Source organism: Saimiri boliviensis, chromosome 10, assembly GCF_048565385.1.
Source record: "Saimiri boliviensis isolate mSaiBol1 chromosome 10, mSaiBol1.pri, whole genome shotgun sequence".
In the NCBI taxonomy this organism is placed as follows: domain Eukaryota; kingdom Metazoa; phylum Chordata; class Mammalia; order Primates; family Cebidae; genus Saimiri; species Saimiri boliviensis.
The window spans coordinates 114342242-114365358 of NC_133458.1; the positions used below are offsets into that span (position 1 = coordinate 114342242).

The following is a 23117-nucleotide window of genomic DNA, read 5'->3' on the forward strand; positions in this document are numbered from 1 at the left end:
TTGTAGCCTCTTTGAAAATTTGAATTAGAGACTTTTCATAACAATTCTTGTTCAAACCTCCTCTACAGCGGTCTATACCCCCACAGTCAAACCTGAGGAAGAGGGCTTTCCTCTCCAGGGCCTTCGTCTGATGCTTACTGTACTGTTTACCCTGTGCTCTAACCCTGTAGCTTCTGCGACCCTTCTTGGGTAGTTTCTCATCTAGAAAAATCAGTCATGTGGGCCTTGAGGGCAGCAGCTGTTCTGTTTTTACTCCTCTTACAAGGTCAGGGTTCGTGCCGGGACGCTCAGAGCCCTTGACGTGGATGAGTCTGTAAGAATTGAATGTGAAGAACCAACCTGGGCCGGTTGGTATTGTTTTTATTGACTCAGACTGCTCTAAACCCTATGACCCAATTTTTCACACAAGAGGTGGAAACATTCCCTCAGAACCCTTGCTACATTTGTTTCTGTCTCTGGTTAGGAGTTTCCCAATTTGGTGGGAAGAGAAAGTCTCAAAACTTTATTCTTGGATATGCCTCTTTCATCCCAATTAACAAATGTATATGCCACACTAGGTCATATAATTGTCAGGTTCAGAATCATAGGGGACTGATTTGATCCCTGACTGACTAACTTTGTGACTTTGGGGAAGTTAATTTCTCTAAGCCTATTTCCGGCATCTGTGGGATGATATTAGTATCTGCCTCATAGTTATTTTAAGATTTCAAAGCATTCATATTAAATACTGTGGCGATGATAGTTGCCTCATTTTTTTTTTAATATTTTTCCCAGGTGTGTTTCATAGTTTTACTAATGGGTGTTCTTATCATATTCTGAGACAAGGTAGGTCAGAGGACAATACAACTTTTCTTAAAAGGCCAGCTAGTAAATATTTTCAGATTTTCACAGGCGATTTAGTTTCTGTCACTACTCAACTCTGCTGTTGTGGCTCAAAAACAGCTGTAGACAATATGAAAATGAATGAGCCTGGCTGTTTTCCAAGAAAATGTTATTTATGGACCCTGAAATTTAAATTTCCTATCATTTTTGCCTGTCATGAAATATTATCCTTTTTTTTTTTTTTTTTTTTTTGAGATGGAGTCTTGCTCTTTCTCCAGGCTGGAGTGCAGTGGCACGATCTCGGCTCACTGCAACCTCCGTCTCCCGGATTCAAGCAATTTCCCTGCCTCAGTCTCCTGAGTAGCTGGGACTACAGTCATGTGCCATCACGCCTGGCTAGTTTTTTGGATTTTAGTAGAGACGGCTTTCACCCAGGCCAGGATGAGGTTTATATGAAACATCAATGATCTCCTGACTTCGTGATACACCCGCCTTGGCCTCCCAAAGTCCTGGGATTACAGGCAACCACTGTGCCTGGCCAATATTAGTCTTTTGATTATTTTTTGTCCATTAAAAAATTTGAGATCTATTTTAAGCTCACAGGCTGTACAAAAGCAGTCAGGAGATATGGCTTGTCAACAACCATCCTAAAATAATTTGCTTGATTTTTTTTAGTAAATATTGTTTATGGAGAAACAACATGTATTTCTTGGGAAAATTTTAAGTTTCTCAGGTCATTGTAGAAAACCAAGTGTAAAGGATTGATGTTTTCAACAGAAATTTGAAGAACTAAGCATACTTGTCTGGTAAATGTTGATTTTGAGTTTGACCAGAGATACATCAAAGAAGTGGGTAAAACAGATGACCAGTTTTAATTTTAGATTATTAACTTAGATTTTTTTTTCTGGTTGTGAAACAGCAGTTTTCCCCTCCTAAGCTATATATCCTGGTGCCTGGTGAGGGTATCAACTGGTTTGTCACCTTAGAAGTTAGGGAGCTCTCTTCTGTACCATCCTGTTTCCTGTGACATCTGTGAGAAGTTGGGTGTAGTCAGTTGGTGATGTCCCATTTTATATAAGGGGAAACAGCAGCCCAAAGAAATTCCGCGACTTGCCTAAAGTTAGTTGTTTCTAGCAGTATAGGTTGGGCATCCCTAATCTGAAAATCTGGAATCCCAAATGCTCCCAAACCGGAAACTTTGGGAGCACCAATGTGATACCACGAGTGAAAAACTACACCTGATCATGTCACGGTCTGCTGTCAGAACATGGTTCCATACACACAGTTATTAGAAATATTGTATGCCATTACCCTAAGGCTATGGATATGAGGTGTATATGAAACATAATGTTCGGACTTGGGTCCCATCCCCAAGATATCTCATTATGTATATACAAGTCTTCCAAAATTTGACAAAATTTGAAATCCAAAAGACCTCTGGTCTCAAGCATTTTGAATAAGGGATATTCAACCTGGACACCCAAGGCCTGGAAACCCAATGCCTGGCCTAGGGCTCCTAATCTTATATTATCACACAGATTATGAGATTAGTGACAGTATCTAGCATTCTTAAATGCCCCAGCTTATAAAGCTCTCTTTCATATGCTATTATATTTAACCCTCACAATACCCTATGAAGTAAGAGGGCAAGTTTTACTATCTGCCTTTTATAGAGGAGGCAGCTGACAATCTGATATATTTTAATATACCCTGGGTCACATACCGATTAAGTACTGAGAGCAAGTCTGGGAGCTAGGTTTTCTAACTCCTTTTATTACACTGTGCTGCCTTATTATACTACATGGCAGTTGATGCCATTAATACCCAAACATTAAAAAATAAATTGAAAAAGAAATAACATCCTGCCATGGTTCCAGCCCTTGGCAGTGATTTTTAAGTGGAGGTTTGCGTTATGAGAATTTTTGCTTTAAAAATGCTACATGCACCTCCTGTAAAAGGTTGAATGAAATGATTTTATTTTTGGTAAGTGGCCCATGCACGTTTATTATTTATTTATTTAGGTCTTTTTTGCTTCAGCTCTTTTGGCTAAATGAAGCACTGCTGTATTTTTATTGCCTACCCCATCATTAAAAGAAATTGAAAAGATGCTTGTTATTTTTAATATTGCATGGATGGAAATATATCTGGCACATTTAGGAAAAGTTACAATTCCTAATAGTGCATTTTAAGAAGTAGTCTGGTTTTGTTCTTGATTAAAAAAAGGGAAAACTTTCTTAAATTTGCTATAATTCGATAATCATCTTTAGTTGTGGAGGGAGAATGTCTCTGTGTCGTATGATTCTGACTTTATTGACTCATTCAGCATTCCTTTCCAGCCAGTGGGAGGGGATTATACTCTTGGGCAGCCTGAAGGGCCTTTCATTTGTTGGTAAATAATCCAAGCAAAGCTACTTCCAAGTGCAAGTTTTTTACCCCCCTTTCTCTGTAAACCATATGCTTCTTTAACTTTTGGACATATGCCCCTTTCAATAAACTATGTGTGGCTCTGACTGTTGGAGCTATTGTTAAACATAAGCCAAATATTCAGGCTGCTTCTTACATCTGAGCCTGCATCACAATCCCACTGAAGACAGTGTTAAAGTTATTGATATTTTTGTGAAATAGCTATTCAGAACCTGGAAATCCTATAGAAAGGGAGAGGTGCAGAGAGAATCAGGGTGAAAAGAAGATAATTTAGCTGTGGCATGAGCGGTGTCATTTACACTGCAAGATACTAACTGTGCCCAAGACCTGAGCATGACAGTAACAGCAACAGCAACAACAGAAGTAGAATGAGAAATTCAAAGAAGTTTATGAACTGTATTTCATTCATGACTCTGGATTAAAGTTTACAATTAAGTTCATTTGATTAAAGTCTATAGTATTCTTCCTGATGGACTTTAGAAGAAGAGGTAGAATAATTTTTACAATGAAAGTAGTCTTTAGCTGGATACAGTGGCTCACGCCTGTAATCTCAGTACTTTGGTAGGCCAAGGCAGGTGGATCAGCTCAGGTCAGGAGTTCAAGACCAGCCTGGCCAACATAGTGAAACCCCAACTCTACTAAGAATACAAAAGTTAGCTGGGCATGGTGCCTGTCTCTCTCTCTTGTGCTACTTGGGAGGCTGAGGTAGGAGAATAGCTTGAACTTGGGAGGCGGAGGTTGCAGGGAGCCAAGATCATGTCATTGCACTCTAGTCTGGGCAACAAGAGCAAAACTCTGTCAGAAAGAAAGAAAGAGAGATAGATAGATAGAGAGAGAGAGAGAGAGAGAGAGAGAAAGGAAAGAAAGAGAGAAAGAAAGAGAAAGAGAAGGAAAGAAAGAAAGAGAAAGAAAAGAAAGAGAAAGAAAATAGCGTTCACATACACAGATAGAACAGTGACAAGCGAGTGAGTGCTCTAGAGGCTTTCGAGACTCCTTACAGAAGACACATTTTAGGGGTTAATACTAATTTATAATACACAAGAAATCCATGCCAAGCTGATTACTTTCCTGAAGGATGACTTAAAGCTGATCGCTTAACCTTTGTTGAACCTCAGGACTTTTACCTGAATAACTGGGTCATGATACCGCATACTGGACAGGCCTCTGATGATTCAGTGAGATTAATGCATACGGAGCATGGAGCACTGGCCTGGCATTTAGTAAGTGCTCAATAAACGTGAAGTGCAGAGAGTATAGTCTAGCGTTGTTAACTCATTTCCCATTTATGCCTTTCCAGAGTGGGCTGGTAAAAGCTGAGTTAACAGGTTTTCAGAGAGGGACCATAGGGCATTTTTGGGGAGGTGTTTGCATATGCATAGGAGATAATGAAAATGATCACATAGTTTCATATAGGCTAATTTATCAAAATCTCCTAAAGTCCTATACCAGTCGGAGGTGTTTTGTGCACACCTAGCCTACGGTATCTTAGCCATATTTTATAGTTTCAAGAGGTGGAATAAATAGTTTAAAGCAAGGCTTCAACAGATAAACTTGTGGGATAATTTTTCAATTTGTGTGTACTTAATTTGAACTTTAGATAATTATAGTAAAGGTCATACACAGAATTAAAAATAAAAGCCGAACAAATCTGCTTTTTCTATACTCTAAAATGATTGAGAAGTATAAGTTTAAAAATCCATACAAATATTTTTATGCTAATGGGTGCATTTCCCTGAAATTTTTCTTTTTGTTTAGAAATGTTGTATAGAAATAATTGTATATTTCTCTTCCTCCCACCTTCCTGTCCTCCAAAAATTTGAATCCTTAAACAATTTAGAGACATGGTGGCTTAATGGCTAAGTGAGTGAACTCCTGGGGCTGTGGCCTGGGGAAGGAGAGCAGCTAGGGTCATGTCTGTGGCCATGAAGGTATGCTTTGTGAGAGGTGATGATTTGTGGCCTTTCCATTTTCCCTTATAGGCAGTACATGAGCCATTATCTGAGATTTTATAAAGTCACAGTCTTTTTGTGGCTAGCTCACTAGAAGCAGGCTGCTTAGATAAAATTGTGAAGAATCAAAAGATGATATTTTCATTTGAGTTTCTCAAATGCACATTTCATAGTTGAGGTCAGTGGGCCATAGCTAGAGGGGGTTTCTGTTGCAGAAACCTGACCCAGGCAGCACCTGGCCTTTGCCCAGAGGCTGATTGAGTGTAGGTGAGCCCTGTTTTCTGTCCTCATGGGGGTTATGTGGCCTCTAGCTCCTTTTGGTACAATAATGGTATTATTTTGATATTTAAATGCACTCTCCAGGAGCTCCTGATTCCTGCAATGGCATAAGCATGGTTTATAAAATTTTATTAAAAATATAATACCACCATATGCTCAGGCTTTCTCACTCTGTGATCTTCTAAAAACAAAAACATGCAACATAAACACACCAGATGCAACCCATTAAGTTTGTGTTCACTTCTGCAATTTGGAAAAATGTTAGCAAGGTTAGGAAATGGGACTTTGCTGGTGATGAGAGGAGGGTATGGACCTGGGAACCAGCATCTGAAAGCACTGCCAGTGGAAGAAGCTGCTGCAGGCAGAGGTTTATTTCTTTGTGCTTTTAAAGGAAAACCAGGCTGTAAGTCCTCTGGCCACACAGGGGCTGGGCTAGATCTCCAGAGTGATAGGATCATTCCCATCGGAGGATACAGCCAGGCGGCAGCAACCTGGACACTCTGGCCTTCTGTACAGGCCTGTCATTGTTTCTGCTAAACTATTGGCTGTGGATCTCATCATGGAATCTTTTTTTTTTTTTTTTTTTTTTTTTTTTTTTTTTTTTTTTTTTTTTTTTTTTAAGGTGGAATCTTACACTGTTTCCAAGGCTGGCATGCAGTGGCAGGATCTTGGTCATTGCAACCTCTACCTCCTCAGTTCACGAGATTCTCCTGCCTCAGCCTCCTGAGTGGTTGGGATTACAGGTGCACACCACCACACCTGGCTAATTTTTTTTGTATTTTTAGTAGAGATAGGGTTTCAGTATACTAGCCAGACTGGTCTTGAACTTCTGACCTTGTGATCCACCCACCTTGGCCTCCCAAAGTGCTTGGATTACAGGCGTGAGCCACTGCACCCAGCCTCGTTATGGAATCTTAAGTGCTCAGGTCTGTATGTGCAAAGTAAGAAAGAGAGACTCTTCATTCTCTGCTTATTAAAGACTAAAATGGAATTCTCAAAGAAATCTGGAATACCTAAATGTTCATGAGACTGTGACTCACAGAGACATAAGCATAAATTTGCCACTAAGCAGAAGGCAAAATTTTTGACCCTCCTGGGAACTGATTGTACTGCCTTTGATGCCACTAATTAACTCACTCAGTATAAGCAGCGACTAGCAACTAATAGCAGACTAACAGAAGAAGCTCCATGACGTTGTTTTAGAATTTTTGATTCAAGAGTGAGTCTTGGTAAGCTCTTGGAAAATAAGGTAGATGTCCTTCTCCCTTTTAAAGTCGAGCACACTGGGACCCTCAATGGTACTGTTTTGTTTGTATTTTCTTGTTTCCAAGTACATGCTGCATTTGGCAAGTGCTTTCTGATGGGGAGCTTTGAAAGATGGTTAGTACCCCTGGATTTGTGCTTGAACTTAAGTGCCCGTTCAGGGCATTGTTCAACCAGGTCACAACGATCTTTGCTGACCTTGTCATCAGTGTTCGGAAGCATCCTCCCAGGCGTAGAGATGGGGCTGCAGGCCTCTTATTTGTGAGGGTTCAGGGACACAAGGAAAATGTATGGAAACCCTGTGGGCCACAGGGCATGCTTGGTGAAGCCTCAAACAAGCCGATAGTGTTATCCGCTCATCATTGTCATTTTTTTAAAAAAATACGGGAGGCAGCTTGCTCTGCGGGCCATCAAAGCTTTCTGCTGCAGTGGGGGGAGCAGTCATTTTCAGGTTTTGCATTTTCGTTTATCTGAATTCTCATCTTGCTCTCTCTGCTTACTCCCTTCCAACCCTGGAACCTCTTTTGAAGTTGAATGGAGCTCTGTAAACTGAGCAGTTGGGGAGTGAGGTGAGAATTTTGCCTTGATTTGAGCTCTAACTTGCTGCTCTTTGGAGCAAATAGTTTTCAGTGGAAGCCACTGGGATGTTGGTCCATCTAGACTATGTTTTATTCTTTGGCAAAAGGAACAGTAGAAATATTAAGACAATTAAGCTACTCTATGGCTCTGATGGGGGACATTTTCTTTTTTTTGAGATGGAGTTTTGCTCTTGTTTGTTGCCCAGGCTGGAGTGCAATGGTGTGATGGCTCACTGCAACCTCTGCCTCCTGGGTTCAAGCAATTCTCCTGCCTCAAGACTTCCAAGTAGCTGGGATTACAGACATACACCACCATGCCTGGATAATTTGTATTTTTAGTAGAGATGGTGTTTCTCCATGTTGGTCAGGCTGGTCTCGAACTCCTGACCTCAGATGATCCGCCCACCTCAGCCTCCCAAAGTGTTGGGATTACAGGCATGAGCATCCGTGCCCGGCCTGATGGAGGGCATTTTCTACGTTCTCTCCTTTAACCCTGGGGCCTCCTGGTTGGTGAAAGTAGGAAGAGAGAGAGCAACCCCATAATCTTTGAGGGAGAGTTATCACTTGAATTTCCCCAAGGCTTCAAATTCTCCTGCAGCCCTCTCATGTTGCAAGCCTGGCAGTACAGTTTAAAGGTTGCAAACAAAGCTGAGTGCTCTCTCCTGATGCATCTGGGCCCCTCCCTCTGTCATCAGTCATTGTCAGTGGGAGATGTATGTGTAGCTGCACAAGGGCAAAGTCTGACCCCGAGGGTATTGGAAATGTTCTTAGAGTAGGCATTGTTTGTTCACGCCCTTTGGAAGTCAAGCTCTAGACATTCTAGGGAGCAGCCCTCGGCTTAGGAAGAACTGCAATCTAGATGGAAAGAGGGAATATTCTGCTTTTACAAACTACAGGAACTTTATTCCACCCTCCTAGCATAATTCTACAATGCTTTTGATTATACTTAGCCTTTTCTCTTTTTCATTTCTGATCTCTTTTTGGTCAAAGTCTTGGGGAGAATTCTGAAACAGGGAGGCGAAGACTTGGATTGCATTGGTTTTTATTCAGAGAGCATCAACATGTAAATAACCGAAGAAATAAAAGCTGATAAGATGCAACAAATGAATAATAGGAAAAAAATAATGCTTTTTGCAAATACAGCAAAGCAATTTCCTGGGAGGAAAGGAGAGACGACACTCTGTGTCTTGTTCAGGACAGGAGGGCGGGGCCCCAAGCCTCTGGAGACACATTAAAAACGCCTGGAACACAAAGCCCCTGGCTGAGCCTTGGAGCGTGGTGGAGAGGGTGTGCAGCGCTGAGTGGGGCCTCCATGTGTCTCCGCACGTGGAAGGGGAGGATTGCACATGTGTGGGTCCTCCATGCACCTCCAGCGTGTCTCTGTAAACTTGTCATTTGGGCTTCTTTCGGTGTTTCCCAGGAGTGGATTTATGTCGTCAAAAACTTAATGGGAGAGTGTCTCCGTTTTTGAAATTTTCTGTGCATAACAATGACATTACTTTTTTTTTTTTTTTTTTCTTTTTCTTGGTGGTAGTGGTGGATGTTGGGGCATATATCCAGGTATCATTCCAAAAGCCTACCCAGGAATAGAGCTCTCGTTGTGTTAACAGGGGACAGGGCTATGTGGATTTGGTATAGCATACCGGGAATTTTCTTTGCATCACTCACCTGGGACATGACCGCTCGTTTCTGATCTGGAAACTGGGCCTAATACCTTCTCCTACCGCCATGAGTGGCTTGCTGTGAAGATCACATGAGATGATGTAAATGGTGATGGGGGAGGAAGAAGATGTTTGCTTGTGAGGGGTCCAGATTAGTCAACGACATATTTATGGATCCTCCGTTTTGTATTTTAATTCATTTGAACATGACTTTATTATATCATTCAATACAGAAGTGACGAGGTTTCACAAACTCAGACCTTAAATATGGAAATATTATTTTCTTGTTCGAATCCCATTCGGCTGGAAATCTGAGTATCCCGTCTTTATTTTCCCCCTTCTTACCATTTTGTTACCTCCTCCCTGCCCGCCCTTCATTTTGGCTCGCTGCAACCTGAGTACCACTTTTCTGGGAAAGCCTGATATTCTGACTTCAGTTTTGTAATTTAATGATGGAGAGTTTCCTTAGTAAACCAAATTTAGAGTCCTAGAATGCTTATCTTATATCCAGACCTTGAACATAAAAGGCATTTTATACCCACAATTGTTCATTTAATGAGCAATTGCAGAGTGCAGGCCGGTTAAGGGATTGAGCTATATGCACTATTATTGCAAGAAGTATTCCGAAATACCAGAAATAGGACGTAAGCTCTGATCAGGGAGACTGCGAGCACAATTACCTTCTTTTCAAATCCTTCTGTGACACTGCGGGTGGAAAAAGGACTTTGAAACTTGAAAGGAAAGAGCTTGCTTTCAACCTCAAAAGCTAGGAGGCAAGGGCTCTGAAATTTGCTCAGAATTCCCAATTCACCATTAGCCTGTTTCTTCCTTTAGCCTCAAGGCATTCTCCGCTTTTTGAAAAGATGTTAAGAAATTCAGTCACAATAGAGAGCCTAGTTTTGAACATGTTTCACTCGGTCCATTGAGGTCTGGGCTCCAGCCTTTGTGTGGGGTGAATTGAGCTGAGCGGCTAGCTGGTTGGAGAGAGGTGAATGAGGAGTCGCTGTGCACTCGCAAATTCTGGCAAAGAAAAAAGCTCACCCCTTCCTTTATTTTACAATATGCATTCCTGTACAATCCTGCTAGTGGCAATATGTGGAGCGGAGCCTGTTCTTAAGTCAATACAGGGTACTTGGTTTATAGCAACTCTTGTTAAGTTTGTCTTGTAATTGAAGCTGCTGTTGACCTTGCTTGGGGACCATTTGTAAAACCGTTTATTTAGCATAAACTGAAATAATAAACCCTCCTTCTCTCAGGCTGATTGTGATAGGGTGACATTAGTTTGATTTAATGATTAGCCGCCTGACCCTTCTGCTGGAGAGAGAGGCTTGAATAGGGAGAGTTCACTCGGAAGCACTCAGAAAGAATACTAATGAGCTTGTTAAATTTAGCATGGCTCCAACCACTTTTAATTCCTCTAATGGGAGCAGCATTGCCTGGGAGAGGGAGAGGGAGAGGGAGGCAGAGAGACACCGAGAATGTTCCTAGAGGGTCTGCACAGCTAGAGAAAGCTCACCAAGAGAAGTTGGCACAAAGTAGCTAGCCAGAGCCCGGGGACTGTGTTGTAAGTATTGTCTGTTCTCTTATACTCTGTGTCTTCTAGGTCTTGGGGCAAGGGAGGAGTAACGGTATTAAAGTGGGTTTTAAGGAAAAATCGATGTTAAGGGGGAAAGTGGGTGGACATGAGTACTGTGAGCTCCTAATCAGCTAATTTGGTTAGGTGACAGGAGGTGTCCTTAGTTAGTGATGCCTGGCAGAGTTTTGTTTTTATCTTGAAGGAATCGCCTGAAACTTTTCTCTCAAGTCATGGGCAGAAAAAAAAACATAACAAAACAAAAAAGCCCAAACCAGTCTCCTTGGTTCACATGAGAAATCGTATAGGTGCTTGTATACAAGCGCATACAGGTGCATGTTGGAGTCCTGGTTCCTGCAGCAACGTAATTACTTTCTTCAGACCTTTATTGCAAAAGTCAAACGTCCTAAGCACTGTGTGCAGGGACCTCACTTTCTTTTTTCTGAGTTTCTAGGACTAAGAGTATCTGACTTGATGTCAGTTGCTTTTGGACGAGTTTGGAAATTCTGGGACAGTTTCTAAAACGTGATGCTTTGGGCAGCTCTCTGGGGGCAGAACTTTGTTAATTTCCACTTGAGCATGGATATACAAGAAGGAGGTACAAAGTGGGATTATGATGACAGTATTTAAAGTCATTTTTTCCTGAAAGATTTTAGTGAATTGCTTGTTTCGGTTTGACCCCCGAGTTTGCAGCTGTTAAACATGGAGAAGCGGGAACAGTTGCCTTGTGTTTGGCTGTTAAAGTCCATTGGCAGATGCTCTTGGAGCAGTGGGCTGTTTGCTTACATTTTTGCAGCAGACTTCTGCCTGTTGCCATGGTGGACAGTGTGTTTCTGTCAATAATTTGGCCTGGCGTAGCCTGTCTGCACTGACTCTCAAACTTTATTGAACAACTCGGCTCAACTGAACAAGATTAGACAGCTTTCGTCTTTTGGCTTGCTGAAGTGGTTGCTAAATTTATAAGAGCAGGCAGGAATATTGCTTGGAAAGTTTCCCTTTCACTATATACAGAGCGCTTTCAAGCTTCGTAGCTGTTTGTATTGTGGATTGTGTGTGCTGTCAGGTTTTTATACGAATGCCCATCAAAAGCAACTTGGTACAGGAGGTAAACTTCATGAAGTATTTGTCTGCTGGAGTTTTCCTTTTGGGGCCGGGAGATGTAGTTGGGTAAAATATGGTAGCACTGACTATTGTAAAAGTAAGTCTCCTGATGGAAGTTTTCACATTAAAAAAAAAAAAAAAAAATCCTGCCTTCATTTAACTTTACTAAGGGAATAGTAATTTTAATTTAATTTTTCTGTATTAAACGTGTGCTTTGGTTTCTTATTATAACTTTAATATTTACTTTTGTTGGGTGAACTCTCATTAAGAAAATCATTGAGCTAAAAGGGACCTTCATTTCTTCTCAGCTCTCCCCCAACCCCCGCCATTACCCTCCCCGACTGACTTTATTCTCTCAAGAGGTTGGGGGGAATGGTGGGAGGACTCTCTGGCCAGACCATAACCCATTCATTATTCAATTATTTGTTAGGTTGGATTCAAATGCTCATCATAAACACATAGTTTGTAAGACAGAGTTTATTATAGGGATGCCGTTTTAAGAGAAGAAAAGTTAATTTATTCTGGGATGATTAAGTCAAGGAAATCCTGTTTTAAACCTGGAACAGGTTAGCGGAGCTTGGTTATTCATCTTTCCCAGGGAATGCTAATTATGTGTCACAACCCCCCTGAGGAAGGGTTTTCTGGCCTCCAATTGAAGGTCCCTTTCTACAGAATTTGCGCCTCAGTGCTAGAAGTTCATTTCAGATTAAAGTTTGGAATAAAGGCTTTATACAGAGCACAAATTAGTGGAAAATATGACTTAGGCCATTTGTAGGTTATAGGAATTTTTATAAAACTGACATAGGTTTTAGTGTTTTTGACACCCTTCTGCTTTTACATAATTGCACAATTCTTGTTCTATAGACTGTGGCTTTTCTGCTAATGAAGTACAAGGGTGGACTACTGCCTAAAAATATTAGTTAGAAGGGAAAATAAAAATATATTTCATCTTTTGTAGCTTGTTTGAAAATTACCAGGAGCGTGGTGTGAATTGCTTTCATAGACATCAGTGTGAACACGTGGGGTTACAACATTTTTCTGTTTCTGTTTTTGTTTTAGGTTTTACTCGATAGATTAAATGTATAATTTACCCCTTAATTATACAGTTTGGGATGAGGATCTGCACAAAATGATATTAAAATAATATTTCACAGTTACCTTGTAGTAGTCAGCAAGTTCTCTGTAAAGACCAAAGCATACCTCATTGTCTACTGTGTTTTGAGTCATTTGCTAGGCTAAAGGAATATATTGCTTAGTTTCCAAGTACTACACACAGGCAGAAAGACTAAACTTGTCACTGGCTTTAGGTAGTTCAAATCCTGAGTCAACGTTAGTAGTATTTATTATTTTCAGTTTGTATTTTTATGCAAGTCTGCGTTTACAGTCCTACTTTCTTCTGAATTTGAACAGAGTTGTTAAACTGCTAAAGCATTATTCTTCTGTTTATTGAGTGAAGCCTTAGTTAATCATATCTGCTTTATGAATTATTTTGAAGATACATTTGTATATGGGAATAAGATGTGTTCAAAATCTGTTCATTTAAAATGCACAACAATATTATTTATACCCAAATGCAGTTTTTTTTAAAAGATAGGAATAAAGAAACAGTTTTTACGTGAGATGTCTAAGTGGTACCTGGACAGCTTTCTAGCAGCACTTATTTGCCAGAGCACAGTCTGTTGATTAACTGTGGAATTTGTTTGGGAGCGTGTAGTTCAGAGTGTATGTATGATTCAAAGAAATGAATTGGTCCACTTGCTATGGGTTCACATAGGCAGTGTGATTTGATTTTATGCATGGATTCTTTGATCTGCTGTTATAGAAAGGTCATCCAGTCGCGTTTACAGAGAACCATAGTGGATAGACAGAAAGTTCTCACTGACAAAAGGGAACTGAAGTATTAGGAAACTGGAATACCAACTGTATGTGGAAGTTTGTCAAGCTGTTTCTTACATGTTTGAAGAAATGTATGGACCCACCAGAGCATGGACACATATCAACATCCCCCACGCTTTCCTTCCTCACCCTCAGAGCCGTCTCACAGCTGGACTTTCAGTCTCACTCTAGTTTTTTCTTAGGTCTCAGCTCTGTTGCATGGACAGAAGCTGGAAGTATCTCACAGGAGGCTCTAGGTTTCATGATTGGCATGTTTCTCCCTTGTCACCAGTGAGTTTTCTGTTCCATTTTTGGTTCTGTAAAATCTCTCTCTGGGTTACAAATCTGACTTAAAATAACAAAACCACATAAACTTTCAGATAGCTTACTCATAGGTCATCCTCTGGGAACAAAGGCCCTGTACCCCCCTGGAGCAACCAGAGCCTCAGTGGGTAGCTGGATGGACGTGGTGTCAGCCCAGAGGCCCTGTGTCTCCAGGTAGGCAAAGGGAAGCTGGACATGCACAGTCTTAGATTGGAAAAGGTTTTAGTTCCACATGGGACCTGCAAAGTGTTGGCCAGCCCATGAGCAGAAACCTCATGGGCAGATCCAGCTAGAAGCTGCTGATGCTAATCTGCTTACCCCTACATCTTAGTTTAGTAGGGCTTGTTTCCTGCTCCCCTTCATCCTTCCCTGTGTATCTGTGTGCTTTGGACCCTCGTTCACAAACCATTTTGGCTTACAAATATCCCATTCCAGCCCTGTAGCTTTCAAAGTTGCCATGAATGAGAAAAAGGCTTCTTTTCTGGGAGAGGGATAGAGAATGAGACCTAATTGATCACGGTTTTAAATTGCTCCTTCAAGTGGCTTACAGAGTCTTTCATTTTTCTTCTTTCTTTAGAGGATGAAAGTCCTGGACAGACTTATCACAGAGAGAGAAGAAACGCAATCACTATGCAGCCACAGAACGTGCAGGGGCTCAGCAAAGTCAGTGAGGAACCTTCAACATCAAGTGACGAGAGGGCCTCATTGATCAAGAAGGAGATCCATGGGTCGCTGCCACACCTGGCGGAGCCCTCTGTGCCATACCGGGGGACGGTGTTTGCCATGGACCCCAGGAATGGTTACATGGAGCCCCACTACCGTAAGTGCCCATGCCGGTTGGCACTGGTTTAGGAGCCACGGGGAGGGCTGTATGTGTGTGTTTACGTGTGATGTGTGTGCTTTATGAAGTTTTGGCTTGTATAATTTATTATACAATTATAATATATGTGTGTGCAATTTTCTTTCCACTTTCCTTCCTACCCATTCTTCTCTTTAGAGAGAGATGTTTTCTTACGTCTCTAAGCAACATCAGTCTTCATTGGGGCGGCCTTCAGGAAGGTGGGCCATTGGTGACTAATCCACACAAAACCTGTGTTGAGGAGTACAACTTGGGTTACTCCATCCAAGCAGTTACTGCAGGAGAAAAGTTTCTTGTTATGAAGTTATTAAAGCCAGCCGCATTAAGAGAAGTCACTCAACAGCCATGCTTCCCATTTTTAATGATTTTTTAAATTTAATGATTTTGGCTATTCCCAGTTTTGATGGTTTGTAAAAACAAATCTCTTTTAACAAATCCATACTAAATTCCTTAATACGGAAGATTTTTCTTTGTGCTGTATTTTTCTCTCTAACCAGCATGCCAGGCACATCAGAAGCTCCTTTCTCAGCACTAATCACGTTTAGGAAATTAACTAGGACTCTGAATTCAAGTACGGGACGGTTTTCTCCAAAGCCAGAATATAAAGAAAAATAAAGAAGGGTTGAGTTTATTTCTGGCCTGTTTCTAGTTAAAAAGTACAATTTGGTTGTGGAGTAATGAAGTTCCTATTGAGGTGCCAAAGCTTGCAGCTCTTGATTACAGATTTATCACCTTGCCAGGATTCAGACTTGCCATTTAACCTTCCCGGCTCCAGTTCCAGATGATCCATTGAGCTCCAGTGAGGGGGACTGGTTTGTGTTTCCCCTTTTCCACATCATTCAGAAATTTTAGTGTTTTAAGGCAAAAGGTCATTAGCCAGATGACTGATTAGTGAGGACAGCTGATTAGTGCATGTTTTTTTGCTCAAGAAAGTGCCCAGGATAAAAGCTAATTTCATCCCTTCATTAGTTGGCTTGCAGCAAAGGGGAATGCTCACTCCTCAGATCAAAGGGCCTCACACAACCTTAAGTCTCAGCAACCGCTACCCCCACAACCCGACCAGATTATATTGTTGGAAAAGATGGAAGCTACATTATATTTTTAAGTGGAGAGAGCATTTTTTAAAAAGTGGCCAGAAACATGGAGGAGAGTTTTCTGGATTCTTCTAAGCCTTTGAAAAAGGTTACCACTTCTCTGTTTCAAAAGTGCTTGTCAGTCTTATTTCTGTAAATACAGAAATAAGGAGGAAGGCTATTGGGCTTGTTCCTTCCTTCATTCAGGGTTTACTTAGTTTTATTTTTTTCATCTTTCCTTTTAGAAATGAAGGTTTAAAATAGTCCTGGTAGGTTTTTTTTTTTTTTTTTTTTTTTTTTTTTTTTTTTTTTTTTTCCTGAGCACATTCCTAAGTTTCCTGCATTGTATTTTTATTTGTGAGTCTCTTTTAAACATCATTCATGCAGAAAATGTGAGGGACTCCTACATGCTTCCTACCTATATTTATAGACCCTGGTAGTAGATTTACTTTTTAAGAAAAATTCAGGCTGGACTCTTAGCCAAAGCTCTCTGTATTGTTTTTGTTCTTACGTGTGAACACAAACTTTTCCCATCTCATATTTATTTTTGTTGTCTTTTTAAGATGCACACTAATCAGTGAGGTATTTAATTAGTCACGACAGCTAATGAGTACTTCTTTCTTGGCTGACAGTCGTGGGCAGATAACCGTTAACTTTCTCTCTGTGCCATTTTACTTGCAGCTTGTTCTTGGTTCGTTTCTTTTAACGGTTTTCCCCATTGCATCTTCCCATCCTTTGAGGGGCTGGGAGCTCTCTACACCTAGGAACCTCGTCCTCCCTCCGGGCTGCCTGTGGGACCCATCTCCTGGACCTTCAATGTCCTATTAACTAACGGTGGGCATGGGAGAGCTCTTAGGGGGATCTGAATTCACTCATCGTCACTCTGTTTTGAGGTTACAGCATTCACAGTGGGCGATTCGTTAGATTTTCCCACTATATTGTTCAAAGCAGTGTTAAAATTACGTGATAACTTATAAACTGTATAAATTGTCTGTAACCAAATGGCAAATGTGATTTTGACCTACCATCCCAATGTACTTCCTAAATTGGTCATAAATTACATCGTTATGTAGATAATGTGGACGGGAAGTTCTAAAGACTGCGCAGATGGGCTCAATGTTCAGGGAATTTGGGTTCAAGTTCCAGCTTTGCACTTGCTAGCCATGTGACCTTGACAAGTGTGCTGATCCCTCTAGGAATGCTTCCCTCACTGTGGGATGGAGTGATGATATCACTGCCTGCTCTATGGTGTTCTTTGGAAACTGAGAAAATGCAAATAAAGTATTTACTAAAATCTCTGGCACATGGTAAAGTGCCTCAAAAGTATTAAGGTAGTTCTCTGCTTTCTCTTCCTCCTTCTCTTTTTGTTCCTTCTCTTCTATATCATCGTCATCATCGTCATCATCATCATCATGTGATAAGTTGACTCTCTAAGTCATGTTTGCAAGGCTTGCACTTGTATTTGGTTCAGTGTAGACTGTGTTTTTTGTTTGTTTGTTTTTCTGCCAGACTTGGTCACCTGCTTGCCTGTGACCAGTTTCTTCTATAACACAGATTAGGAATTGAGCAAACTGCAAACCTGGAACTGTGGTGTGGTGAGAGCTGTGCACTGTGACCTTCTGAACATAATCCTTTCTCAGTCAACCTCAGTAGGTCGACTAATTTTTTCCGTTTTATAAGTGAAGAAATTGTAAAGATTTTGAATGAGTTTGAGGTGTTAACATTTTAAATTCTTAGAAAGTGTTTTATGTAACAAATGGAAACTTCAATACATGTAGAAACATAAACAGTATTAAACAGTAACATGTACAGTATTATTTATTCATATTAAACAATTTAAAGATAGCCTAAACTAAGCCTCTGCATCATATGGATTAAGACTTTACTTTTTCTTTAGAACTCCGTTGGATTATTTAATCTCCTGCCAGTGTCACAAGTATTTTTTAAGATACTTTATAATAAAATCTATCTGCTCACATGGATTTAATTATCTAGGCAAAGCTAATGATTGATGTGAATTGAAGGTGATAAATTTTCGATGAATTTCTTAGTGTATGAAGAAATACCCTCTTTTTAGAATGAGACACACAGTTTTGGTCACATTTGTTTATCTTGTGGGGATAGCTTGTCTCAGTCCTGGGCTGTGTGAACAGCACAGGCGCACTGCAGACCCTCAGTAGCTCAAGTCCAGAAACATCTTTTGAGGCCATTCCCCTTGCCCTTGGGTTATTTGCTAGCTCTGCTGAGCCGGTCAAAAGACTCGACTCCTCTAATCCAGTGGGATGGCCATGTGAGCACTCACATTTCTTCATTTCTTTGTGGTTGGAAAATGTAGACTTTCCAAGATGCCTAATTTGTGCTTCTATATATATTAACTTTGTATTTCTAAAGTGTGGGCAGGCTTCCTGTAAGACCGGAAAAGGGAAAACCATTTTTTTTTTCCCCCTTCAGAAGGACATCTGTAAAATTTTTATTGCACAAGATTTTATGATGTTTTGGTATGTAATGTTACATCTTCAGAAATTGTAGTTAGGCAAAAATCTAAAGTATTTTAGGTTTTGTGGCTTAAAAAAAAAAAGAAAGAAAACTCAGGGACAGCAGACACTTCAAACATTCACAGCATATGTTTAGAATAAAATCTTCCCAGGGGGGATAGGGTGTATTCTCTCGTGAAGGGTCACAGTGGATGTGGCTGTATATCAAGGTGTGAAAGCAGATGTATAAGATGCATGGCTCAGACATGGCTTGGTGCTGACAGGCTCTCGGCTACAGGATCACTAGCACTTTACAATTTGGGGGAGCACAGGAGGGGCTAGGTTGGAGGACCTGATCTTCTTGTGCCAGAGTCAGGGTAAGCAACCCCATCCTCTGCCCAAAGATTTCTCAGCACTTCTTCTGCCCCGTACTCTGTCTGTAGCCAGGTATTTCAAACCACCATCTCTTCTTGCTTTCATTGACTGCCATGCGTTTATCTTTTATAAACTTTCAAAGGCAGGTGACATAATAGTTAAAGCATTCCTGTACCCTGGCCGACACTTAACTTTTATTCACTTCCCTGTTACAGAAAACATGTGTTGCATTGTCTTCTGTCTTACTCTGAAGAGTCTAGTTTTTAAATTATTCCTGCAGGGATCTTCGTGCAAAGTTTCTTAGATTCACTAGTCATGTCAAATTATAGGGCCTCTGCTCGTTTTGGTAAAGGGGGCAGAAAGATGCCTTCTTTTTTTAAAAAAATTTCAGGTCTCCTTTCCATTTTATAGTTGTGTGAAGGCTGCTTTTCTTCTGCCCCCAACTGCTCCTAAGCAGTAATTCTTCATGGAAAATATGATTCATTCTTCCATGCAAATGCTTTGATTGAAAACATACCACTGGTATTCTTCCTATGTTCCCCAGCTCAGATGACAGAACTATTAGTTGCTAATTAGTAAAACCTGAAGAATTAGCTTAAAGAAAAAACCCTGAATTTTTAATTGGCTTGCATTTATTTTCTGTGGAAGGTTGTTGTGCTAAGCCCGCTTGCATTCTTGTGTGCTAAAAAAACTGCATAGATTATTTTTTAACCTGTCTGTCTTTATATTAGGTGACTTTCCACATCCCTTTAGAAATACATCTTCTGAGTGAATGGAATAGAAGATGTATATTTTACATATTTAATAGGTACACCTGCTCATATTTCTCTTACTATCCAAGTGTCATCTTGAGACTGAGAAAGACAAAAATGCCTACAAGGCACGAATGAACAGTTTTGTGTTGACCAGACTGCAAAGGCAGTGACAGTTCCCTGAGCACTTAGTTCTCTTCTCATCCAGACTGTCTTTTACCTCTTCGGAGAACAGTCGATGAATCAATCAAAAATGCTTTGGTTCCCCGCCCCCACCTTTGAAAATTAGATGGTTTAACCTGAAAGACTGATGTTGGGTCATACCCTGGGGGCTGTGCTAGGTGTCTTGCTTCCTCGGCTGTTCGTCTTGAGTTGCAGTAAAAGCTGGAGTGAGGAGATCCGAACGGGTCCACGAACCTTTGCAATACTGTTATTTGTGAGCTTTAGAATAGCTCCCTGCTTATTCCTGTCTTTCTCTTAGAAATTCAATAGAACGACGTGGCTTTCTTTCAGTCATCCAGAGGTGATGTTTTCAGACTAGAAACAGTGAGCCACTTCCATAGACTTTTAAAGAGCTGCATTGCAAGACAACTTCAAGCAAAGCAATAGAGATTTAGGGATAATTCTTAGTGTTCCAGATTTGAACTTTTGCCAGTAAATTTTGATTTCTCTTGTGCTTGATGTGACCGTGAGTCTGTGTATCTCAGTCTTAGGAGATGATGAATTAAACTGGGAACCAACATAGGGAGAAAAGTCCTATAGCATTTGGAAAAATTTGTTATCAATTTTATTTGTCAATTTTTGAGGATAGATTTATTAAAGGAGACTTGGAGAGGCTTGAAGACCAGGTCAGGAAGAGAAAAGAAAGACCAAGAGACACCACATCCAGAGAAAATCACTTAGCCCCTTGGTGCGCTGGTCCTGTCCCCTCTTCACCTGCTGCCCGGCACTGTCCTCTTCTATAGCTGACCCAAGTCCCATTGGCCACGGTTGGTGCTGGCCCTGCCCTCGTCGCCCTGCTTGTACAGTTGATTCTCCTGGACTAGCTACTGGCTTTCTCTTTGCCTTCAAATCCTGCTTATTCTTCAAGGCCTATCAGGAGACCCACCTCCTTAGAAAGTCTCTAAGAGCCATCTGACAAGGATGTTTTCCTACCCTGGACACTGAGTAGTCAAGTCATTCTCACCTTTAAATAGCTATTTCCTTGTGTTGCCCCTACCCAGCGGCCTGACCTCCCTTGGAGTAATGTGATTAGTCCAAGGCAGTACTTAACCTCTGTGGACACCTAAACTCCTAGGGTAGGACTTGGGGACTCATGGGTGCCGCCATAGGGCAGCTCGGATGCTTATCACAGTCACCATGGAGGTGGAATTCCAGGTGACCCATGCTCACAGCCTGCTCACCAGAGTGGCTTCCAGACCCTCTGAAGAGACATTGCTGTTTCTGCTTCCCTTCTACAACGTAGTTATTGTACATAACCCTGATCCAGACTTAGCCACCTAATTCTTCCTGAGAGTAGGCAGCATACAAAGTATTTATGGTACCTTTATAAATTTGTAAATTTTATATTTTTTAATTATTATTTTTGAGACAGAGTCTCGCTGTGTCACCCAGGCCGGAGTGCAGTGGTGCAGTCTCGGCTCACCACAACCTCCGCCTCCCAGGTTCAAGCCATTCTCCTGCCTCAGTCTCTCGACGAGCTGGGATTACAGATGTGTGCCACCTTGCCCAGCTAATTTTTGTATTTTTAGTAGAGATGGGGTTTCACCATTGTTGGCCAGGCTGGTCTTGAACTCCTGACCTCAGGTGATCCACCCGCCTCAGCCTCCCAAAGTGCTGGGAGTACAGGCTTGAGCCAACACACCTGGCCTGAAATCTGCATTTTTAAAACATAAAGAATATTTACTTCTATACACACGTGGCACATTTACAGTTGTTAGGATTCTTAACTACTATGAGATTAACACAGGAGAGCTGCTTCTCTTCCATGACACCCTTCTGACGTCGAACAAGTCGGTATTTTCCCTGTAGTTAAGATAAGCGTGATGTTTGCTTGCCTTTTTCCAAATTTCAGTGATGTTTCTTGTTTTCAACAGCCTCCAGGCAATATGTATTTTGCTTAACGTCTTCCCAAGTTAGCATCCACGGATGTATCTAATCCATGTTAATGGGAGGCCCTCACGTGCAACTCAGTTCAGGATCATGAATCCAGTTGTTTCAAGATTCCACGTAATTATTTATCTTTTCTAATTTGGCACCCATCCAAATGGCACTTTCTTAGTAGTTGCTTATCGTTTCTTTCCCTCCACCCTCTCCTTCCCCATTTCCTTCCTTCCCTCCTTCCCCTTTTTCTTCCTTCCTTCCCTCCTCGAGTAAACCATGAGAAACAGCCACTCTTGCCATTGCACCGCCATCTGCTAACAGCTTTCCCTCCCGCTTTCTTAATAGAGGCAACATTATCCTCGGCCCTCCTCCTTTTCTTCTATAATTAAAGAATGTTACCTTTGATGTCCCTTGAAGCTGCAATCTCCCATCCTGCCTTAGCCTTCTTGATCTTGTACCTATAAATTTGTGCTGTATCTTCATAGTTCTTAGGGAAAGGGCTTGATTTTCCTCTCTGTGCCATTCACAGTTTGGGTTAATTTAGAGTAACCGATCTGGCATTTTATTGCTCCCTTCTCCCTGTCTTCTGATAGAGCTTGGATTCTTGTTGTTCTCTTTGAAAAGGATCCTACTTCCTGAATTCTTTAAGCTGTTAAATTTGGGTCTCTCCTCAAAAGGACTGTTACCATCCTAATGTCTTTACTTCTTTTGAGGCGGCCCAGGCTTTTCATCAACCTCACTTTTCAATGAGTTTCTTCTTCTTCTTCAAACAAAATGAAGCAAGATTCCATTTGATTTTTTTAGCTATTTATTATGGTGTTCATTCTGTCAGTCACGTGTTAATAGAGCATCTGCTTACTGAGCCTAAGTGCTAAACAGTGTTGAGCATAATGAGCAAGTGCCTGCTTCTGTGGAGCTCTAGGCCATCAAAAAGTCGATACAAAGGAGCTGTCAGAGAAGAGAGACATGAAGAGTCTTTTGGGAGCAGGTGAGGGACTTACCCAGCCTTGGCAGTCTAGAAGGCTTCCTGGAGGAGGTGACATCTGAAACAGGTAAAGAAAGAGTAATCTAGGCAAAAAGGAGCATTTACAGAGGCCTGGAGGCCAAAGAAAGGCCTGATACCTTCAAGGACTTGAGAAGACTCTTGGTGATTGGAGGGTGAATTTCAGCGGGGAGTGGCAAAGACGGCTCAGGAGGTGCAGGCCTCTGCAGGGGCTGTTTGTTTTTCTCCTGTGAGTCCGGGGTGATAACTTAAGACTTGTTCCGTGGTCTTTTAAACATTTAAATAGACCTTCGAGTTCTCCATCACTTACCCAGAGTTTTTCCATTGCAGAGTTGAATTCACCCCTGCTTTCAATTTGCCAGTGTGCGACTCCATCATAGGGCTCCCCTCCCGGATGACTCTGGCTGGCTGCTGGCTCATTGGTCTTCAAGGATGTGCTGCTGCGTCCCTTTGTGTAGCGGGTCATATTTTTTTTTTTCAAGACAACTAAATTTATTTTCACTTGTTCTCAACTGCTGAGCTGTTCTAATCCTAATCACAGCAATATCTTGATCACGAACTGCAAATCCCAAACATGGGAAATAACTGTGGCTTCATTTCTAATGAATTAATAGTGTTCTCTATCAAGG

At 41.3% G+C, this 23117-nt stretch overlaps 1 protein-coding gene across 4 annotated transcripts in view; it reads left to right on the plus strand.

Moving 5' to 3' along the window:
• The window catches only part of GLI3 (GLI family zinc finger 3), a 270545-nt gene that overhangs the window by 75612 nt on the left and 171816 nt on the right, over positions 1-23117 (plus strand). For 3 of the 4 annotated variants that reach the window (XM_074379780.1, XM_003930761.4, XM_074379781.1), the window contains one exon: positions 14427-14669. In XM_074379780.1, the coding sequence (XP_074235881.1) occupies positions 14427-14669 (243 nt within the window). Of the gene's footprint in view, positions 1-6144; positions 10541-14426; positions 14670-23117 lie in introns of those variants that run through there. The other variant, XM_074379782.1, reaches the window with a different exon arrangement.